At 39.8% G+C, this 23,129-nt stretch overlaps 1 protein-coding gene and 1 non-coding gene across 25 annotated transcripts in view; one reads left to right on the forward strand and one right to left on the reverse strand.

Moving 5' to 3' along the window:
* The window catches only part of LARP1B (La ribonucleoprotein 1B), a 91,983-nt gene that overhangs the window by 22,097 nt on the left and 46,757 nt on the right, over window positions 1-23,129 (reverse strand). For 15 of the 24 annotated variants that reach the window (XR_009453042.1, XR_009453044.1, XR_009453043.1 and 12 more), the window contains one exon: window positions 7,657-7,780. The exons of 7 other annotated variants lie outside the window; for them this stretch is intronic. Coding sequence is in view for 12 of the 17 variants with exons in the window: in XM_059698055.1 (XP_059554038.1) it covers window positions 7,657-7,780 (124 nt within the window). In the remaining 5 variants the exon portion in view is untranslated. Of the gene's footprint in view, window positions 1-4,199; window positions 4,286-7,656; window positions 7,781-21,934; window positions 21,974-23,129 lie in introns of those variants that run through there. 2 more of the 24 variants (XM_059698063.1, XM_059698067.1) reach the window with 2 other exon arrangements.
* On the forward strand, window positions 15,673-15,807 carry LOC132236317 (small nucleolar RNA SNORA42/SNORA80 family). Its single transcript, XR_009453259.1, has one exon. It is a non-coding gene; the product is annotated as a small nucleolar RNA SNORA42/SNORA80 family (small nucleolar RNA).

Here is a 23,129-nt window from a genome sequence, read left to right on the forward strand (position 1 = left end):
AAATTAGCAAATAAAAAGATGCTCCACATCATATGTCATCAGAGAAATATGAATTAACATGAGATACCACAACACACCTATTAGAATGGCCAAAATTCAGAACACTGACATCACCAAATGCTGCAGAGGATGTGTAGCAATAGGAACTCTCTCTCATTCATTGGTGGTGGGAATGCAAAACAGTACATCCAGCATGGAAGATAGTTTGGTGGTTTCTAAACCTAAACATACTATCCTATATAATAAAAGCCTAATATGCAAATCAATTGAACGGTGGAATGACCGGTTGCTATGACGCCCACTGACCACCAGGGGGCAGACACTCAAAGCAGGAGCTGCCCCCAGCCCACAGGCCCCAGGCCAGCCAAGGTGGGTGCCAGCAGGGGCCCCCTGATCGCCCCGCAGATTGGTCCTGATCGCTGGCCAGGCCTAGGGACTCTACCCTTGCACAAATAGTGTGCATTGGGCCTCTAGTTATTATATAATCTAGTAATTGCCCTCCTTAGTACTTACCCAAAGGAGCTTAAAACTTATGTTCACACAAAAACCAGCACATGGATGTTTATAGCAGCTCTATTCATAATTGCCCAAAGTTGGAAGCAACCAAGACATCCTTCAGGAAGTAATGAGTAAATAAATTGTGGTACATCCAGACAATGGAATGTTATGCAGTGCTAAAAACAAACGAGCTATCAAGCCATGACAAGGCATGGAGGAACTTTACTGCATATTACTAAGTGTAAGAATCCAATCTGTAAAGAATCTGTAAAGGCTACATACTGTATGGTTCCAACTATCCAACATTCTGGAAATGGGAAACTATGAACAGTAAAAAGATTTGTGATTGCCAGTGGGGTGGGGGGGAGGGATGAAGAGACAAAATAGAGAGGATTTCTAGGGCAGTTAAACTATTTTGTATAATTGTATGGTAGATATATTTCATTATATAATACCCTAGGGACATACAACACCAAGAATGAAACTTATGTAAACTACTAGAGGCCCGCTGCATAAAGAGATTTGTGCAATAGGCCTTCCTTCCCCTGGCTGTCGGCACCAGTTTTCCTCCGGAACCCGGGACCTAGGCCTTCGCTCCACCCACAGCAGAGAAGGCCAGCCTCGAGGCTTCTCCGCTCTGGCCGCAGTGGAGAAGCCAAACATCTTCAGTCTTCGGTCATCTTCAGTCATCTTCAGTCTTCGCTGGGGCCAGAGCCTTCAGTCTTTGCTCTGTGCCTGCATATGTAAATTAACTGCCATCTTTGTTGGATTAATTTGCATACTCATCCTGATTGGCTGGTGGGCGTAGCAGAGTGACACCAATTTGCATGTTTCTCTTTTATTAGTGTAGATTTTGAGTGATTTCTACAGCAATGAAAATACTAAGTGTAATCCTGTATAATAAAAGGATAATATGCAAATTGTTCCCTCAACCTGGAGTTCGACTGGTAGTTTGACCAGGGGGCAGGGGCAGGGCCAGCCAGCCAACCGCCCACGGCCCCACCCCTCAGCCAGCCTCGCCCTCAATTGGCCCTACCACCCTTATCGGGGGTGGGGCTGGCCAACAACCTTCCACGTCCCCTCCCTCTGGCCAGCCCAGCCCAAATGGTCCCGATGGGGCGGACCCACCAGACCCTACCCATGTACAAATTCGTGCACCAGGCCTCTAGTAATATAATAATGGATACACTTTATCGTAAATTTGTCCAAACCTATAGAATGTACAACATCACAGGTAAACTCTAATGCAAATGATGGACTCCGGTTGATTATGATGTGTCAATGTAGGTTCATCAATTATAACCAGTATACTACTCTGATGTAGAATGCTGCTATGTGGAAGCAACATCCTTCACCAGATGAGTGATAGCTATGCCAACTTGGGGGCTTGGAGTACATAGGAAATTTTGTGCCTTCCTTTTAATTTTGCTGTGTGCCTAAAACTGACAAAAAAAAAAACAAAAAAAAAACCCACAAACAAGTTGAAGGGAAACTATATGATGAATCAGGCTGGTAACATGTAAACCTAATGATCAAATCAATCAAAACACCAGTAAAAGTGAGCCTGAAAGACATTGTATGATATAATAGAAATAAACAACTGTGCCTAAGAAACAGTCTAGCCACCAGAAATAAAAACCCTGAATATACTAAATCCTCTATATCTAAATACCAGTTCCTAAGAAACAAAGGAAATAAATAAACATATTAAATGATATGAAGATACAATCAAGTAAATCATAAGAAATCCTATGACAAATTAACCAGTTTCTTTGACAAATCACTGGCATAGAGAAACAAAAGACGAATTATTATTGATTAAGAGTAACTTAATGGTCCTATTAATCAAATGCAATAAGTACACCTTGTTTGGTCCTGATTCAAACAACTGATTTGAAAAAGATATATTTCAGTTCAGTCTGTGTGGCTCAGTAGTTGAGCATCTACCTATGAACCAGCAGGTCATAATTTAATTCCAATCAGGGCACATGCCCAGGTTGCAGGTTCAATCCCCAATAGGGGGCATGCAGGAGGCAGCCAATCAATGATTCTCATCATTGATGTTTCTCTCTCTCTCTTTCTCTCTCTCGCCCTCCCTCCCTCCCTCTCCGTTCCTCTCTGAAATCAATAAAAATATATATATTTTAAAAAGTAGTTAAGATAGTAACACGTACAAAAAATATCTATAGATAAAAATTTTATTGCTATAAATATAAGTGATTAAGGAACAAGAATATATTAAAAATTTTTAATCATCTATAAGCCTCAAGTGACATAAATATCATCTAGATATTAGAACTTTTTAATCAAAATCATGGGCCATCTCTTGCACATAAATGTTCAAATAGCATTTTTCATAACAGCCAAAACTTTCTGGAAAACATCCAAATATTCATCAACTGGATAAACAAAATGTATCTGTCCATACTACAGAATACTACTTAGCAATAAAAAAGGAGCAAGGTACTGATAGATGTTACATGAATTAACCTCAAAAATATAACTGAATGATTCCAGTTAAATAAAATTTTTAGGAAGTACAAAACATACAGACAGAAAACGGATCACTGGTTACTTCAGACTGAAGCTGCGTGTTGAAATTGCAAATTATCACAGGGAACTTTTTAGCATGATGGACTTGTACTAAAACTGAATGGTGGTGCTGGTGTACAACTATACAAATTTACTGAAAAGCATCAAACTATATACTTAATGTGGGTTAATTGTATGGTATATAAATGATGCCTTAAAGAAGCTGTAGAAAAACAAAAGATTAGACCATCTGCTCTTCAAGGAACCTCAATTGTGATTGTTTACCACACAGTTTCTGCTAAAAATTTATCAGAGAAGACTGATATTTCAGAGGACTAGGCTAAAGCACTGATTTTCAAAGTGTATTCCCAACCAGTGGTATCAGGATAGCCTGGGAACTTGCTAGAAATGCATAAACAAGAAACACTGGCCGAAACCAGTCTGGCTCAATGGATAGAGCGTCGGCCTGCGGACTGAAAGGTCCCAGGTTCGATTCTGGTCAAGGGCATGTACCTTGGTTGAGGGCACATCCCCAGTAGGGGGTGTGCAGGAGGCAGCTGATCGATGTTTCTCTCTAATCGATGTTTCTAGCTCTCTATCTCTCTCCCTTCCTCTCTGTGAAAAATCAATAAAATATTTTAAAAAGAAAAAGAAAAAAGAAACACTGGATACAGAGCCCTTTAATTTGTTTTAACAAGTTTTACCAGTGACTCTGATACTTGATAAAATTTAGGAACTAGTGCACTAAGGGGTGTGCTAGCTAATCTACTAATTTTCCAAAATTTATTGTTACAAAATTAAATCAGTTCACAGCTATATACCTGGACCATGTGAAGCTTGCCCATAGTACTCATTGTCTTAATGGACAGAAATTGCCTTTATAAAAACAGAACATTATTTTATGCTGTTTATGTTCACCGAAGGCTGATAATTAAAATGCTACATGCCCTGCCGGGTGGCTCCATTGGTTAAGTGTCATCCCATGTACCAAGAGATCTCTGGTTCAATTCCTGGTCAGGCCACATGCTGGGATTGCAGGCTACATCCCTGGTACGGGGTGTGCAGGAAGCAGCCAATTGGTTTTCACTCTCATATCGATTTTTCTCTCTCCCCCTCTCTCTTCCTCTCTCGAAAGAAGAAGCAGAAAAAAAAAGATGCCACATGACAACTGCCACTTTATTTATTTACTTTTTTAATAAATAAAATGCCACTGAAGCAGAACTCAGCAAAATTTTTGCTTTTCCGGTCATAAAGTCTAGGAGAGAGAAAGAGTGCAGAGATAAAAAGTTTTTTGAAGATATAATAGCCCAGACACATCACACTCTAAATCCTTAAAACTTAAAATTCTTGAAAGCAACTGGAAAAAAATAACTAATGTATCGGTAAGATGGATAACAGAAAGGAAAATTTCCAAGCACTCAAAAATTAATACATTTGTAAATAATCCATGAATCAAAAAGGAAGTTTCAAGAGAAATGAGAATACTTTGAAGAAAAGAAAAATTAAAATATAACATCAAATTTGTAAAATGCAGTTAAAAGAGTGCTTAAAGAAAAATATGTATGATTAAATACCTAAGTAGAAAAGTCTCATAGCAATAATATAAATTTCCTTCTTCATATCAAAATTGGTGTAATACACATAAACAATGCTTAAAATGTATAGTATTAATTGCTTATAATAGGAAAGAAGTTCTCAAATCAATTATCTAAGCTTCTGCTTTAAGAAACTAGAAAAGGAGTAGCAAAATAAACCCAAACCAAGTAGAAATATTAAAGATTAGAATTGAAAATAGTACAACTAGAAAAAATATAGATCAACAAAAACAAAAGATTTTAAATATATATATCAAATGTAAAAATTTAAGTCTCAATATGATCAAGCCTTTGTAGCAAAATAATACTTATTGAAAATTCAGGACCAGAAAACAGGTTAAATGAACCCCTTAGGATGCAATCCGTAAAATCCAGAATGTGAAAAAAATTCTACAGTATAAACAATCCCATTTCTTCAACAATAAATTGCAAGGAAAAACAATAATATGAACCTATAGACTAAAAGAGCCATATCAACCTATTACATTGTTTGGAGCTTACATGGATATGATTTTTAAAAAACATGATGAATGCCGAAACCGGTTTGGCTCAGTGGATAGAGCGTCGGCCTGCGGACTCAAGGGTCCCAGGTTCGATTCCGGTCAAGGGCATGTACCTTGGTTGCGGGCACATCCCCAGAGGGGGGGCGTGCAGGAGGCGGCTGATCGATGTTTCTCTCTCATCGATGTTTCTAACTCTCTCTCTCCCTTCCTCTCTGTAGAAAATCAATAAAATATATTAAAAAAAAAAAACATGATGAATGAGGAAATTTGAAAACTAAGTATTCTATATTAAGAAATCACTGTTAATTTTAGCCCTAGTCAGTTTGGCTCAGCGGATAGAGCTCGGCCTGCAGTCCCAGGTTCGATTCCAGTCAAGGGCATATGCCCAGGTAATGGGCTCCATCCCCAGTAGGGGGTGTGCAGAAGACAGCCAATCAGTGATTCCCTCTCATCATTGATGTTTCTATTTCTCCCTCCCTCTTCCTTCCTCTCTGAAATCAATAAAAATCCTACATATTAAAGAGCTAATATGAAAATGGTCATCACACCCTCATGACACTGTCACAGCTCTGACACTCAACACTGGGGAGAGAGGAACGGGGACCAGCCAGGCACAAATGAGCTCGTGAGAGAGAAGAATGGGGATCAGCCAGACTGTAGGCTGGGAGAGGGACAAGCTGCCCACCCCGCAGTCCTGGGCACCAGCGGCTGCGCCTGCACCCATGGCCCAGGAGAGGGAGAAGTGGCATGTCCCACGGTCCCGGGCACCAGTGGCTGTGCCTGCAGTCCAGGAGAGGGACAAGCCACCCGCCCAGCAGCCCCGGGTGCCAGCGGCCCAACGCGGGAGAGGGACAAGCCGCATGCCCTGCGGTCCCAGGCACCAGCGGCCAGGGCTGTGGCCTGGGAGAGGGACAAGCCACCCGCCCCGCAGTCCCAGGCACCAGCAGCTGCACCTGCAGCCCAGGAGAGCAACAAGCCGTTCGCCCACAGTCCCCTGCAGCTGCAGCTGGCCCAGGTGAAGCTGGCCTGGGTCCTGGATGCCTGCGGCTGGCCAGAGGGAGGGAAGCCCAAGTCCCGGGTGACTGAAACTAGCCGGAGGAAGGAATCCTGGGTCCTGGCTGCAGGGCAAGGCAGAGACAGTTAGGGGCAATCAGGCCAGCAGGGCAGCAGTTAGGGGTGATCAGGCCAGTAGAGGAGCAGTTAGGAACTATCAGGCAGGCAGAGGTGGTTAGGGTCAATCAGGCAGGCAGGCAGACGAGTAGTTAGGAGCCAGCAGTCCTGGATTGCGAGAGGCAGTCGGATATCCCCCGAGGGGTCCCGGATTGGAGAGGGAGCAGGCTGGGCTGAGGGGACCACCCCCACCCCTGTGCATGAATTTTGTGCAGCGGGCCTCTAGTATATTATTTAAAAAAAATTACTGTTAATAAAAAAAAAAATAAAAAAAAAATTACTGTTAATTTTAGATATGGTAATAGTGTTATCTATTTTTTTAAATATATTTTATTGATTATTTTACAGAGAGGAAGGGAGAGGGATAGAGAGTTAGAAACACTGATGAGAGAGAAACATTGATTCGGCTGCCTCCTGCACACCCCCTACTGGGGATGTGCCTGCAACCAAGGTACATGCCCTTGACCAGAATCGAACCTGGGACCCTTCAGTCTGCAGGCCGACCATCCACTGAGCCAAACTGGTTAGGGCTATTCCTTATATTTTTAAAGACACATACAGAAATGTTTAGAAATGAAAAAATATGAGTAATATGATTGGGATTTTGCTTTAAAAAAATCAAGTGTCAGGTGGAGTTGAGATTAAACAAAATTGGCAATGGTCTAATAAAGCAACTAGTAGTTAGGTAATAAGTTCACAGAGGCTTCATTAGATACTTTGCTCTACTTTTGTATAGGTTTTAAGTTTTCCAAATTAAAAGTTTTTCTTTAACCTGACTTCAAGAAAAGACTATAACAAAATCACTTACACTTGCCTTGAAAAAGTCAGATTAATTTTATGATTATTCCAAATGTATTTAGATTTCCATACAAAGCTAAGATCTTAAGACAAAAGAATGAACTAATGGGGTATTTTTTAAAATCAGCAAGTTAGTGAAAATTTTTCTAAGTTTTGAGAAGAAAAACATTCCCACAATCTCAAAATCAAAAGAGACACATAGAGGACCAACTGATTCTGCCTACTTTAAAAAAATAAGCAACCAGGTTTGAGACAGTCTGGTGTTATAACAGATGACTCCTAGGTCACCTATGTAATTACCTGCCTATTCACTAAGAGTAAAATGGCATTCAAATTCTGCCCATTTACTACAAGGCTATCTTACCAATCTTAAAATCTGTATTTTTAGGTCTTTAAAATGTTTTGAAGTTCACCAAAAGATAAATAAAAAGTTGACTTTTAAAATTCTAGCCTTTTACCAAGTATCTAAATGTTTTTATAAATAAAGGAGCAAACTTTAAAAACAATTTAGAACTGCTTTAATAGAATTCAGACACTTACACAAAAGCAAATTTACATACCTTGCCTGGACTTCGAAGGTGCTACAGGAACTTCTTGGTTTGGCTCAAAAGGAAGTTCAGGTGTTAGGTTTTCAAACTGCTCTTTACTAATGAGATTTAGCTTCTTAAAGTTCTCAACTTCTTGCTGAAGTAGAATGGAGGAATCTAATTACTAAACTGGCTAATAGCATAACTAACAGACAATAATTGATACCAACCTCAAAAAATGAGTTTTTATATTGCAACAGAATAAAAAAAATGTTCTAATAAAGAATCTAGCATTCTACTTAATAATTAATATTCAGAGTCTAAAGAGGCATAGAGAACCCTGAAATATTATACTTTGTAATTAAAACAGAGCATTCATTCTAATTAAATTTGCTGAGCATTTACACACAAGATTACTAGGGTATTATAGAGGTTACTAAATAAAAAACAAAGTATCCATCCATCCGACAGGTAGCTATGATGCACACTGACTACCAGGGGACAGACGCTCAGCGCAGGAGCTGCCATGGTACACACTGGGCATTTAAAAATAAACAGCACCACGGACCTGGCGCCAACAAACCACACCTGACTTCCCCCAAGTGGGACACAGGCCCCACCACCACTCTGGAGCGACACCCCACCAAATTGCAGTCAATGCTGCCGAGACCCCATGGCGCAAAATGCGGCCCACAGCTCAACCAGGCCTGGAAAACAGATGCTATGGGCGCCGCCAGGTAATGATGTCAGGTAGCAACATCCGGCTTTCTCTCCCTAGTGACTAGCCTCCTTGGAGTTTTTCAGCCCAGGAACCCAACTTGCTTTATAGCCAGATGCAAACATTTTACAACTTAACCAAATGTTTGTGAAGCATTTTCACGTGCCTCATCTCATTTGATCCTCACAGATGTTCTGGAGTAGGTAGATAGGAGACTCAGTAGAATCCTATTTTCTTTTCATTAGCCGGAAAATGGAGATTTAGAAAATTTAGAAACTTGACCCAACTGAAAAGAAATGTTGGAACTTGAAAATGACTTCAGGTTTTCTCACTGCGCAGAATATAGTCAAACACTGCTACAGTTAAATATTTTACCCTTTGTTCTCCCTGCATGATCTACAATAATAATCTGCTTCATGTTGATATTTACTGCTGTGTTGCTGACAATTACCAGAAAGAGAAGTTGGGGTGCTTCATTGGGCTGGGAAAAGTTTAGCTAAACCAGAAAGCAGGTCTAATTAAGCAAGTTTATTCTATATATATATAAAAGGCTAAGTTGACTTGTGCATGCGCAATACATATAAAGCACTCACTATTCTATTATAGAGAAAGGGTGAAGAGCGATATTAATATATTTCTTCTAATAAATTTCCTTTCAATGTGCACAAATCTGTGCACCAGGACACTAGTGTAACATACATTCCCTACCCTTAAGAAATTTACAAGTTAGCTAGAAAGAAGGAAATGTATCCATAAAAACTAATAATAGGCAGTACATTAAAAGTGATAAGGGATGGGACAAAAGCAGCTCTCTTTTTTATTAATTAATTTGTTGTTGTTAATCCTCACTTGAGGATATTTTTCCATTGATTTTTAGAGAGTGTAGAAGGAAAGGGGAGAAAGAGAGGGAAACATCCATATAAAAGAGACACATCAATTGGTTGCCTAACACCAGAGCCTGCAACCCAGGTAAATGCCCTTAAGCGGAATCAAACTCGGAACTCTTAAGTCCACAGGCCAACGTTCTATGCGCTGAGCCAAATGGGCTAGGGCCGTGGTCAGCAAACTGTGGCTCGCGAGCCACATGCAGCTCTTTGGCCACTTGAGTGTGGCTCTTCCTAAGCCTTAGGAGTAGCCTAACTAAGCAAATAACAATGTACCTACCTATATAGTTTAAGTTTAAAAAATTTGGCTCTCAAAAGAAATTTCAATCGTTGTACTGTTGATATTTGGCCCTGTTGACTAATGAGTTTGCCAACCAAGCTCTTGAAGAATGAGAATTTAGAGAAAGAGAAAAGCATTCTAAATTAGGTAATGTGAGAAAGATGAGAAGCTTAAAATACACAATCATTTATTAGAAAGTGCCGGGAGCCGGTCCATCCTTGCTGTTTCAAAGGACCTGGCATATATGGCATACTGTTCTTAAAATGTTTGCTCACCTTCTTGGCACTATGTGTTTTAACCAAGGTCTCCTCTCTGAGAAAGGTTGTTTCCCCAGGTAGGGATTTTCCCCTGAAGTTAGGGAGGGAATAAAACCCCTCAACTAAGTGCCAGGTGGGTAATTAATCACTTTAACTACAAACAATCATGCTTAAGCTACATAATCTTTACTCCCTGGAATGGAGATAAGAAACGCCCTAACCTTTGTAATAGAGATTGATAGGATTGAATCAACTGGTATAAATATAGATGTAACAAGACAGCAAGACACAGAACTTAGAAGACAGAACCAAGAAGACAGAACCTAGAGACAGAAGAACTTCGCTGGAGAGAACATGGCAAAAGATCCTGGACAGAAACTGGCAACAGAACCTAGAGACAGTACCTAGCGAGAGAACATGGCAAAAGATCCTGGACTGAACCTGACTACAGAAATTGGCAAGAGAACCTGACTAGAACCTGGTAACTGAACCTGGCTGGAGAACCTGGACAGAACCTGGCTGGAGAACCTAGCGAGGGAACATGGCTACAGAACCTGGCTGGAGAACCTGGAGAACCTGGCTGGAGAACCTAGCAAGAGAGCATGGACATAGAACCTGGCTGGAGATCTTAACCAGAACTTCGCTGGAGATCCAGACCAGAACTTGGCTGGAGATCCTGGCTAGAGATCCTGGCTAGGCTGCTGATCAACTGAACGCTGTCTCCGTGTCATTCCTTCTTCGCCGACTCCGTCCACACCTTTGGGGACCCCTGGACCTGCTGGGGTTGGACCCCAGCATATGGTGCCCGAACAGGGACCCCTAGGTAAGCCCCACTCTCGGGATGGATAGGACTCCACCGTAGGAAGAGGGTGGATAGTCTTCGCCGACTCCGTCCACACCTTTAGGAACCCCTGGAACAGGATTCCCTTAGGTAAGCCCCCCCATTGAGAACCTCCACACTCGGGACGGATAGGACTCCACCAGGGTACTGCAGACTCCCCTATAGAGGATAAGTAGGGTAAGAAGGTGGATAGTACAGAACTTAGATTGAGAAGATGTGCCATACTGAGTCCAAAGAAAGAAGACTCTGTATTGATCTTTAGATTAAGAAGATGTGCCATACTGAGTCTAAAGAAAGAAGACTCTGTATTGATCTTTTAACACATATGCTTGCTAGCAGAGGAATTAAGGTTACTCCCAGTCAGAACGTTTTATACAAGAAGTATGTCCATGCTTTTCTGAGGAAGGAAAGGTAAATGTAAAGGCATGGGAGGAGGTAGGCCCAAGGAGCCTTATCCTTAACCCCACTGCAGCCTTTCCACCCCGGGAAAGTGCAGGATTGGCAAGCTCTCCCTGGGGTGATAGATCAGGGCTCAGGGAATAGCAGAAAGCACCAATCCTACTCTTAAAATGGATACAAGAGAGCATTTGGGGTTTTTCTTTTTAATGCCTGCTTTTAAAAAATAAAAAAGGGGGAATTTGCCGGGAGCCGGTCCATCCTTGCTGTTTCAAGGGACCTGGCATATATAGCATACTGTTCTTAATATGTTTGCTCCCCTTAGCGCTGTGTGTTTTAACCAAGGTCACCTCTCTGAGAAAGGTTGTTTCCCCAGGTAGGGATTTTTCCCTGAAGTTAGGGAGGGAATAAAAACCCTCAACTAAGTGCCAGGCGGGTAATTAATCACTTTAACTACGAACAATCATGCTTAAGCTACATAATCTTTACTCCCTGGAATGGAGATAAGAAACGCCCTAATCTTTGTAATAGAGATTGATAGGATTAAATCAACTGGTATAAATACAGATGTAACAAGACAGAAAGAGACAGAGCTTAGAAGACAGAACCAAGAGAGACAGAACCTAGGCACAGAACCTACACAGAACGTTCTCTAGAGACAGAAGAACTTCGCTGGAGAGAACATGGCAAAAGATCCTGGACAGAAACTGGCCTCAGAACCTAGAGACAGAACCTAGCGAGAGAACATGGCAAAAGATCCTGGACTGAACCTGACTACAGAAATTGGCAAGAGAACCTGACTAGAACCTGGTGACTGAACCTGGCTGGAGAACATGGATACAGAACCTGGCTAGAGATCCTAACCAGAACTTTGCTGGAGATCCAGACCAGAACTTGGCTGGAGATCCTGGCTAGAGATCCTGGCTAGGCTGCTGATCAACTGAACGCTGTCTCCATGTCATTCCTTCTTCGCCGACTCCGTCCACACCTTTGGGGACCCCTGGACATGCTGGGGTTGGACCTGGGCAAGAAAGTAATCCAGTGAATGAGAAAATGTTTTTAGAAACCAGTGGCAAAAAGGCCTGACAAATCAGAGAAAGCTGTTAGATCTTTACTACCAGATCGACAAGTTTCCACTTTATTCTCTACCAATGGAAAACTTGTGAAGAAGGATAAATCTAGATGTACCTGAAGTTTCAGTTCTGAACCCTTTTATAAAGTTAGCAGCAAAATGGGTCAGTAGATCTGAGTTTACCTCAAAAGAAGAATCCCTGCCTTTGGGGCTCCTAAAACTTCCCCTTTCTAACTATGATATTTCCTGCCCTGACCTACACATATGTAGAGCTGCAATTTTCAACCCATGTGCCCGGCATTTTAAAACATTCCTCAGAGCAAGATGACATAAGCTATAATCTCTATAGTATAACTAGAGGCCTGGTGCATGAAAATTCATGCACTGGAAGGGGGTGTCCCTCAGCCCAGCCTGCCCCCTCTCACAGTCCGGGAGCCCTCAGAGGTGGGAGGCGACCCGGCGATCAGGGGAAGGCTACGCCCCCATCATACCTCTGTTGCTGCCACTTCCGGCAGCCGCCATCCAAGGCTTTGCCTGAGCCTCAGTCAGTAGGGGGTGCAGGAGGACCTGAGGCCCCCGGCAGAGCTAAGGGGACTCCAGCAGCAGGCGCACGGAGCAGCCAGCCCACCCCCGATGTGGGCACCGCCATCTTGTGATTGTCAATTTGCATATTACCTCTTTATTATATAGGATGGCTACAATATCCAGTTTAGTTGTGAAAAGAAACAGGAAAATATATCTCATTGTCAAGAAAAAAGGCAGTCAATAGAAACAGGAGAAACATCGATGTGAGAAACAGCAAATGGCTGCCTCCTACATGCCCCCTATTGAGCCCACAACCTGGGCATGTGTGCTGACCGGGAATCAAACTGGTAATCTTTCAGTACACAGGACAACACTCAACCAACTGAGCCATACCGGCCAGGGCTAAAATCTAAATATATAAAAGCCTAAGCAACTGTTCCGACAGTTGCTATGACATGCACTGACCACCAGGGGGCAGATGCTCAAAGCAGGAGCTGCCCCCTAGTGGTCAGTGCACTCCCACAGCCAACCTCCTGTGGCTGTCCAACCTCCCACAGTCCCTCCCCCTGGCCGATTGGCCCTGATTGCCAGCCAGGCAGGGGGACCCCACCCATGCACGAATTTGTGCACTGGGCCTCTAATTGTTATATATTTATATAAAGTATATATTTATATTTGACAAACTAAAGAAAACTATGGTCTTTATGAATGAACATTTAGGAAATGTCAGCAGAAAAAAAGGAATCTACCAAAAAAAAAATTGTAGAACCAAAAAGTTTGTATTTGGATGAGCTTAAAACTTGAGTGAAGATGGTAGACAAATGTTAGTGAAATTGAAGGTAGAACTATAGACATAATCCAATCTATAAAACAGAGAGGGAAAAAATGTAAGAAAACAGAAAAAATCTCAGGGGTCTGTGAAACCATCAAATAGTTTAACTAAAGTCCTAAAATTTAAAAAAAAATAGAAATAAAAAGCCCAGCCAGTGTGGCTCAGTGGTTGAGAGCCGACCTATGAACCAGGCGGTCACAGTTACATTGCTGGTCAGGTCACAGGCCCAGAATGTGGGCTTGATCCCCTGTAGGGAGCATGCAGGAGGCAGCCTCTCATTTATGTTTCTATCTCTCTCTTTCCTTCCTCTCTCTGAAATCAATAAAAAACATTTTTTAGAAATTTCTTAAAGAGTAAGAAAGAAATAACTGAAATTTTCCGATTTTGAAGAAAAATAAATTATTGGTCCAAGAATTTCAGTTAACTATAAAATGGGTAAACTCAAAGAACATCACTCTGAGACACATCATAGTTAAGTTGCTGAAAAGTAGTCGTAACAGTGGAAAACTTGAAAGCAGTGTGGTAGGAGACACATTACATATGAGGGAACAACCATATAAATAATGGTTGACTTCTTATTAGAAACAGTAAATGTCAGAAGACAATGGAATATCATCTTTAAAATGGCAAAAGGAAAAACTATCAATCTAGAATCCTATCTAGTAAAGACATCATTCAAAAATCAAAGTAAAATAAACACATTATCAGGTAAATCAAAGTTGAGATGACGTTGTCAACAGACCTACAGTATAAGAAATGCTAGCCGAAACCGGTTTGGCTCAGTGGATAGAGCATCAGCCTGTGGACTGAAAGGTCCCGAGTTCGATTCCGGTCAGGGGCATGTACCTTTGGTTGCGGGCACATCCCTAGTGGGAGATATGCAGGGTGCAGCTGATCGATGTTTCTCTCTCATCGATGTTTCTAACTCTATCTCTCTCCCTTCCTCTCTGTAAAAAATCAATAAAATATATTTTTAAAAAAAGAAATGCTAAACAATGCTATTCAGGCTAAGAGGGAAATTATATCAGATAGAAACAAATTATGGAAATGAATAAAAGAGGTAAATATAAAAAGCTGATTTTTGCTTTTTACTATTTCCTTAAAAAAGAACCTGTTAGTGTGAAGCAAAATAATATTTTAAGATACAATTTATAATATATGTAAAAGGATATGACAACAATAGCACAAATTAATGGAATTATATTTTTGTAATTATAAATTACATATTTATAAGCCAAAAAGTATTAAATGTTAAGTGAGATGTAAAAAGAAGTAGTAGAATAATGGCTCTAAATAGATTTTGAAAAGTTAAGGAGGCATACTATTAGCTATAGAGTAAACACTTTTAAAATGTTTAAAAGGCATAAATAAGAAGTCAAAAAAGGAAAATGAAATACTATAAAATGCTTGAATAACCAGAGGTCACAAAAAACATTAAAACTTAATTAAGACCCAATTGTACAATGTCTCTAAGTAACTCTCCTTTAAAATAAAGGCAATAACAGACTGAAACTAAGGAGATGAAAGAAAACTGACAGGGTGACTTTAAGACAGAACATTATAAAAAATTAAGAGGCACATTTCCTGATAAGAGTCAATTCATCAAGAATACATAATTATATATGTATATAGATGTATGTAAGCATATTACATCTCATAAAAGAAACATATTGCATCTAATATACATAGAAGTACTGCAAAATTCATGAAGCAAAACTGACAGCTCTAAAAGAATAAATTTCAACCACAATTGAGGATTTTAACATCCTCTTGCAGTAATTCAGACAAAAAGTCTGTAAGATTTGAACACCATCATCAAACAATCTGGACTGACATCTGCAGAACATTATACCAGTAACTGCAAATTACAAATTATTTCCAAGTGTAGATAAAATCTTCCACTACAATACACAATCGCCTGGGTCATAAAATAGGTTTCTTCTTTCCTGTTTAAGAAGAGGTTCATAACTAAATTCTACGGTCAATAATGGTAGTTATCTATTGCCTAGATTTTCTGGTTTAATTATCTCTTTCCATCCACCTCACTCCCACCAACATCACCATTATGAATTACTTGGAGGTTATATTTTCAAGAGTCAATCATATTCACTACCACATTCCTAGCTCCCAGTATGGTCTGGCACACAGCAAGCACTCAGCATGTTATTAAATGAATCTCTGGCAAGGAGTTAGTTTAGTATATAGCTACCGTATTTAAGTATGTGTGTTAAAATAAGGACCTCTGCATGAGTTTGGATTACACCAGGCCCATCCCCCTAGGTCTCTCCCATGGTGCCCCATGCCAGAGCAAACTATGGCCTTGAACCATTGCCTGGCCTCTGCCTATAGGACGCAGGCAATGAAGTGAGTTGCACAGCGAGGAGGGTAATAGATTAAATAAGGGACTGGCTTATGCAAAAGACTATGGCTGGAATTTAAATAGTGAGGTACAGCCCAGCCAGCATGGCTTAGTGGTTGAAAGTCAACCCATGAACCAGGAGGTCATAGTTCAATTCCCGGTCAGAGCACATGCCTGGTTTGGGACCTGATCCCCAGTGTGGGGCATGCAGGAGTCAGATGATCAATGATTCTCTCCCAGCATTGACGTTTCTCTCTCTCTCTCCCCTTCTCCCTTCCTATCTGAAATCAATAAAAATATATAAAAATAGTGAGGTACATCCTGAAATCAGGTGTCCTGATTCACTTGTCTATTCAGCAAGAAGTCAAATCTAAACAATTTATAAAGAGAGAGTGACTACATTGAGTCTCATGTTACCCATGAGCAGAAAGTAATCTGAGGAAGTCTTTCAGCGTAAGGTATTAGGAGACAGAATTAAAAATTTTGCATTTGAAAATATATAACACAGCCCTAGCCAGTGTGGTTTAGTTGCTTGAGCAGGCGTCCTTTGCACCGAGAGGGTGGTAGTTCCATTCCCGGTCAGGGCATATGCCTGGGCTGCAGGCTCCATCTCCAGTAGAGGGTGTGCAAGACACAGTCAATCAATGTTTCTCTCTCATCCATGTTACTCTCTCTCCTCTCTTCCTCTCTCACTAAAATCAATAAAACCACATTAAAAAAAAAAAATACGTAACACGAGGACTAATGATTGAAATGTCTGATGCTGGCACCAGGAAAGAATCCCATAGACTGAACTTTATTAATGCAGTCAGAATTTCTATGTAAAGCCTGAGCTGCTGCATTCTTTATATTCCTGGGTTCCCCGCCATTTGTATCATTCACTATTCCTGGTCCTGCCTAACCATATAGCCAAACACATGCCCAGTATTTTAGTTTTCAAAATCCTTTACAACCCTATGAAGTAGAGAAGACAAGAATGATCCCCACCCTAGGTTCAGAGAAGTTACTTTTTGGTCCAGAATTGCATTTAGTGCAACTTGCACATGATTTTGACTCTTGGTCAGGAATAGGTCCAAGCTTTGCCAAAAGGGTTCTCACTTGGTGTTCTTCTCTAGTGAGAAGAAGAATGGCTCAAGTGGCTGAGTGAGGGGAAATTTAGGGTTCTCTCCGCTTGCCAATTCAGTAGGATGCCACTGTCTCTATGATAATGTGGCATCTCCTGCTGAACTTGAACACCATTTTCAGCTATATACCAAAGACTTCCCAAAAATTAAAGTTCCTCTTACCATCTGCCACAAATACAGGCAAGGACCTGCCTGTACTTGTAAGGTGGTACATTTACACCATAGAATGCTATGCAGCAGTAAAAAAGAAGGATCTCTTACCCTTTGAGACAGCATGGAGGGACTTGGAGAACATTATGCTAAGCAAATAAGCCAATCAGAGAAACACAAGTATCACATGATCTCACTCATGTGTGGAATCTAATGAAATAAACTGATGAACAAAACAGATCCAGAGACATAGAAACATGGAATCTCAGAGGGAAGGCGGAGATGGGTAGGTGGGGAGAGATCAACCAAAGAATTTGTATGCATATATGCATAACCAATGGAGCAAGAGACAAGGGCTGGCTAAAAGGGGTCAATGAGGTGAAAAAGAGGACATATGTAATACTTTCAACAATAAAAGTTTAACTTAAAAACATATTTGTGTACAAGTTTTATATGGACATATGTTGTCATTTCTCTTGGTCATATACCTAAAAGTGGAATTCCTGGGTTATGTGATAACTGTTTAACCTTTTGAGAACTGCAAGACTGCATTCCAAAGCAACTGGACCATTTTATATTCTCACCGGTATTCTATGAGAATTACTACTTCTCATCTCACCAACAATTGTGTGTATTGTTTTTATTATAGTTGACCCTTGAATGACATAAGTTTGAACTGGGCAGGTACACTTATACCTGAATTTTTTTTCAATAAATAATATGCAGTCAGCCCTTTGTATACCTTGGTTTCACATTTGTGAATTCATCCATCTGCGGATCAAATATAGTATTTTCAATCCACAGTTTGGAATCTGTGGATGTGGGGGACCAAATGTAGGCACTCTCCTATACCATTTTATTTTAATATATTTTTATTGGTTTCAGAGAGGAAGATAGAGGAAGAAAGAGAAACATCAATGATGAGAGAATCATTGATCAGCTGACTCCTGCATGACCCACACTGGGGATGAAGCCTGAAACCTTGGCATGTGCCCTGACCAGAAATCAAACCATGACCTCCTGGTTCACAGGTTGATGCTCAAGCACTGAGCCAACCCAGCCGGGCCTATGCCATTTTGTATTAGGGACTTGAATATCATACAATTTGTATCCTAGAACAAATCCTCTGTGAATACTGAGGGACTGTAGTTAATTTTACACATGGATTTTCAACTGTGCAGGGATGAGTGCCCCTAATTCCTAGAGACAACTGTGTACTCATTATAGAAGATATGAAATGGTATCTCTTGGAGTGACTTTTTAAATTGGGTTGTCTTTTGAGTTGTAAGACTCCTTTATTAAATATTATTTGTGAATATGTTCTCCTAACCTAATTTTTTAACTAGATGCTTTTTAAAGCAGTTTTAGTTTTACAGTGAAATTATACAAAAAGTATGCAGTCACTATATACTCTACACTCTCCCACACACATGGTCTCCCCATTATCAACATCTTATGGATATAACTTTTCAGTTCTTTTGAGTAAGTACCAACATAGGTGATTGCTAGATTGCATGACAAGGAATATGCTTAGTTTTTGTAAGAAACTGCCAGTCTTCCAAGGTGGCTCTACCATTTTGCATTTCCACTACCTATAAATGAAAGTTCCTGTTGCTCTACATCCTCCCCAGTATTTGGTGTTGTCAGTGTTCGATATTGGCCATTCTGTCTGTAGCAGTATGTTGTTTTATTTTACATTTCCCTGATGGCATATGGAGTATATTTTCATATGCATAACTGTCATCTTTGTCTTTTTCAGGTCTTTTAGCCCTTTATTTTATTTTTTAGAGAAAGAAGGGAGAGGAAGGGAAAGGGAGAGGGAGAGGAAGAGGGGGGCAAAGGGAAGGGAGAGGGAGAGAGAAAAAAAGATGTGAGAAAAACATCGATTGGCTGCTTCCCATAGGAGCCAGAGTAGGGATCTAACCCACAACCTAGGTATATGCCCTCACCAGAATATCGAACCAGCATTTTTTTAATTTTTGTATACGTGACAACATTCCAACCAAGAAACACACCTGGCCAGGGCTTTGGCCTATTTTTAATCAGGTTAAATTTTAAGAGTTCTTTGTATATTTTGGATAATTTTACCAGAAATCTTTCTGCCATACTGAGGCTTGTCTTCTCATTCTTGACAGTATCATTCACAGAACAGTTTTTAGTTTAATGAAATCCAACACCAATTTCTTCTCTCATGGATTGTGCTTTTGATGTCTTATCTAGAAAGTCACTGCCCAACTTAAGATCATTCAGATTTTCCCCAATGTTATCTTCTAATAATTTTATAGTTTTGTGTCTGTCATCCATTTAGGTGTGTGGTCCATTTTGAGTTAATTTTTGTAAAAATTATAAGATCTGTGTCTAGATTCATTTCTTCCCATGTGGATGTACAGTTATTCCATCACCTTGTTGAAAAGAATATTTTCTCTATTGTATTACCTTTGCTTCTTTGCCAAAGATCAGTTCATTATATTCCAGGCTCTCTATTTTGTTCCATTGACCTATTTGTCTATTTTTTCAACAGTACCACACTGTGTTGATCACGATAGCTTTACAGCAACTCTTGAAACTGGGGAGTATCAGTTCTCTGTTAATAATGAGTTGGCTATTCTGGGTCTGGTGTGTCTCTAAATATAATTTCTGGAATCAATTGGTAGATATTCACAAAATTAATTCTTGGAATTTTGATTGAGACTGCATTGAATCTAAAGAACAAATTGAGCAGAACTGACAATACTGAGCATTCCTAAATGAAATAGTTCCCCTTTGATTTCATCAGTTATATTCCTCACATGAGTCTTGTACATATTTTCTTAGATTTACACCTCAGTATTTAATTTTGGGGGGTGGTAAACTAAATGGTATTATGTTTTGTCCTTTCACTATCTTTGTGGTGTCCTTTAAAGCACAAAATTTAAGTTTTAATATTTTTTATTTTGTTGCTTATGCTATTATTGTCATACAACAAACCATTGTCAAATATGAATTCATAAAGATGTTCTTCCAGCCCTAACCAGTTTGGCTCAGTGGATAGAGCGTAGGCCTGCGGAAGAGTCCCAGGTTCAATTCCAGTCAAGGGCATGTACCTTGGTTGTGAGCACATCCCCAGTAGGGGGTGTGCAGGAGGCAGCTGATCGATGTTTCTAACTCTCTATCCCTCTCCCTTCCTCTCTAAAAAATCAATTTAAAAAAAAATGTTCTTCCATGTTTTCTTGCAAAGAGAGTGTTTGTTCTTATATTTAGTTGTTAATTTAGAGTTAATTTTTGCACATGGTAAATAACCATGTCATCTAACTTATTCTTTGGTACGTAGATATGTACTTGTCTCAAGACTACTTCTTCCCTACTGAATGGTTAAGCACTTTTGCCGAAGTCAATTTATCACAGACATAGGGGTGTACGTGTAGACTCTCAATTCTCTTTCACTGATCTGTGTGTCTATCCTTATACTAGTACAAGTAAGGGCTGTGTATAAATACCTCAACTTTGTTCTTTTTCAAGGTAGTTTTTACTATTTTAGGTCCCTTCTTGATTTTCCAAATGAATTTCAGGTCAATTTGTCAATTTCAGCAAAGATGCCAGTTAGGATATTGACAGGTTACATTGAACCTGTAGATTCATTTTGGTTGGTTACTGCTTTATGATATGTATTTTTCCAAACTTTTCAACTTTTTGCTTTTTATTTTTTTTAATGTGGTATATGTAAATAACATAATTTGGCTGTATTTACATACAATTTGACAATATTTATTTTCTTCTAGTTATTTTCTTAAAATATATTTTAATTGATTTTTTACAGAGAGGAGGGAGAAGGATAGAGAGTTAGAAACATCGATCAGCTGCCTCCGGCATGTCCCACACTGGGGATCGAGCCTGCAACCAAGGTACATGCCCTTGACTGGAATCAAATTGAAGAGCTTCCAGTCCGTGGTCCAACGTGCTAACCACCGAGCCAAACCGGTCAGGGCTCTTAATATTTGAGTTTAATTCTACCACATTTGTGCTGGAGGCCTGCCCCCATTTCATACTTTGACTTGTTCCATTTTCCCTTTATCCTAGTTTCAAGGTTATTTCCTCTAATTCTATTTTATTTTAAATCCTCACCCAAGGGTATTTTTTCCATTGATTTCCAGAAAGAGTGGAAGAGAGTAAGGGGAGAGAGAGAAACATCAATGTGAAAGACACATCAATTGGTTGCTGCCCACAGACATTCTGACCAGGGCCAGGGATGGAACGTGCAACCCAGAAACATGACCAGGATTGGAAATTGAACCCTCAACCCTTTGTCTGTGGTCTGACACTCTAAACCAGCCGTGGGCAAACTACGGCCCGCGGGCCGGATCCGGCCTGTTCGGCTGTTCTATCCGGCCCGTGGAGCCGAAAGAGCGGAGGGTTCTCTTGCTCTCCCCTCCGCTCCTTCACCAGCAGCAGTGTTAACATGGCAACGTCGGAAACACGGCCGCAGCTCCTTCTTCTGAGTCCAGTTTAAGAACCCATTGTGGCCCTCGAGTCAAAAAGTTTGCCCACCCCTGCCACTGAGCAACCAGCCAGGGCTAATTTTATTTTTCATATGGCTATCCTTCATATGGCAACATGAATACTCTAACTATAATCAATCTTCTTTACAGACTAAAAACCTTTGAATACTATCATTTATTGCTCTCATTAATAACTGTTAATGTTATATTAAATCTACAAGACTTAGTTTAATACAGATAACATATATTTAAATTTATTTTCATATTTATCATTTGCTTTGCAGTCCTTTATGCATCTTTGGCATCTGCTCCTTTTTATAATACCTCTGCAATTTCCTTTGATGAGGTTCTGCTGGTTGCAATTGCTCATATATTACCCTCATACTTGAAAGCTTTCTTTCCAAGGCATACAATTACAGTATGTCAGAGATCCATTCCTACGGCGCGAGGTAACACGATTTTGATTTTTGCAGTAAGTCAGAACCCACCTACATATAAGCACCTACTTCACTCACATGGAACACATACACAGCAGTAATGAAGTAAAACAGTAAAAAAAAATTAGAAGATAACAATCCCTGACCTTTACTTATGGTAAATAAATAATAAAAACCATAAAGCACATATGTACATACATTGAAATGATGGAACTTTTTTTTTAATAAATAAATGGCTGTCTGTATAGGCTTATAGAAATTTTTCCTTGGTGTATTAATACTATCTTTCCATTCTTGCATTCAACTGTTGCTGGTGGTAAGTCATCAGTGAGCTGTCCAGTCACTCTTCTATCTTTGAAAGTAAATCTTTTTATGTTTCTCTTAAAATTATCATGTTTTCTTTGATTACAAAATCCTCATTATTAACTGGTACACCTAGTACAGCAGCCTAAGACCATTGGAAAACACATATATAATTACATATTGTTTTTGTGATTAATCACTATGCTTTAATTATGTTCAATTTGTAACAATTTAATTGGGGGTCACCACAACATGAGGAACTGTATTAAAGGGTCGTGGCATTAGGTAGGTTGAGAACCACTGCTCTAAGTTTTGAATTAACTCTTTACATGGCTTTTAATTATTATTATCTACACTTTAAAGCAAATAATCACCTACAAATAGCCCATGTTTCTCAATGTGGCATAAAAGTTCATTATTTAGAACTCTGAAAATATTTTCCCACAGGAGCAAATTGTATACAGTGGTTAAATTCCTTTGGTTAGTTCAGATGTCTAGTCCATAATTCATTTATCCATTTTAATAAATATGAATTGAGCACTACTTTGTGCCGGGAACTGTTCTAGCACTGGAGATACACTAATGTACAAAATAAGACAAAAATTACTATCCTCATAGATCTTATATCCATGTGATCAAAACAGAAAAGAAGTGCAATATACAGAATGGTAGAAGCTGAAGAACAAAGCAGGGTAGAGGGATAAGGATGACTGGAGTGTAACTTTAACCTATTATTAATTTCTAGCTTTTTCTGTTCCAAAAAGGATTTAAGTTGGGTATTACTTATAAAACCTAAGTATCACAAGTAAATTAACAATGGTTATACAAGGGAAGACTTTCAATGAAAAAAACA

Source organism: Myotis daubentonii, chromosome 5 (assembly GCF_963259705.1).
Source record: "Myotis daubentonii chromosome 5, mMyoDau2.1, whole genome shotgun sequence".
Classification (NCBI taxonomy): domain Eukaryota; kingdom Metazoa; phylum Chordata; class Mammalia; order Chiroptera; family Vespertilionidae; genus Myotis; species Myotis daubentonii.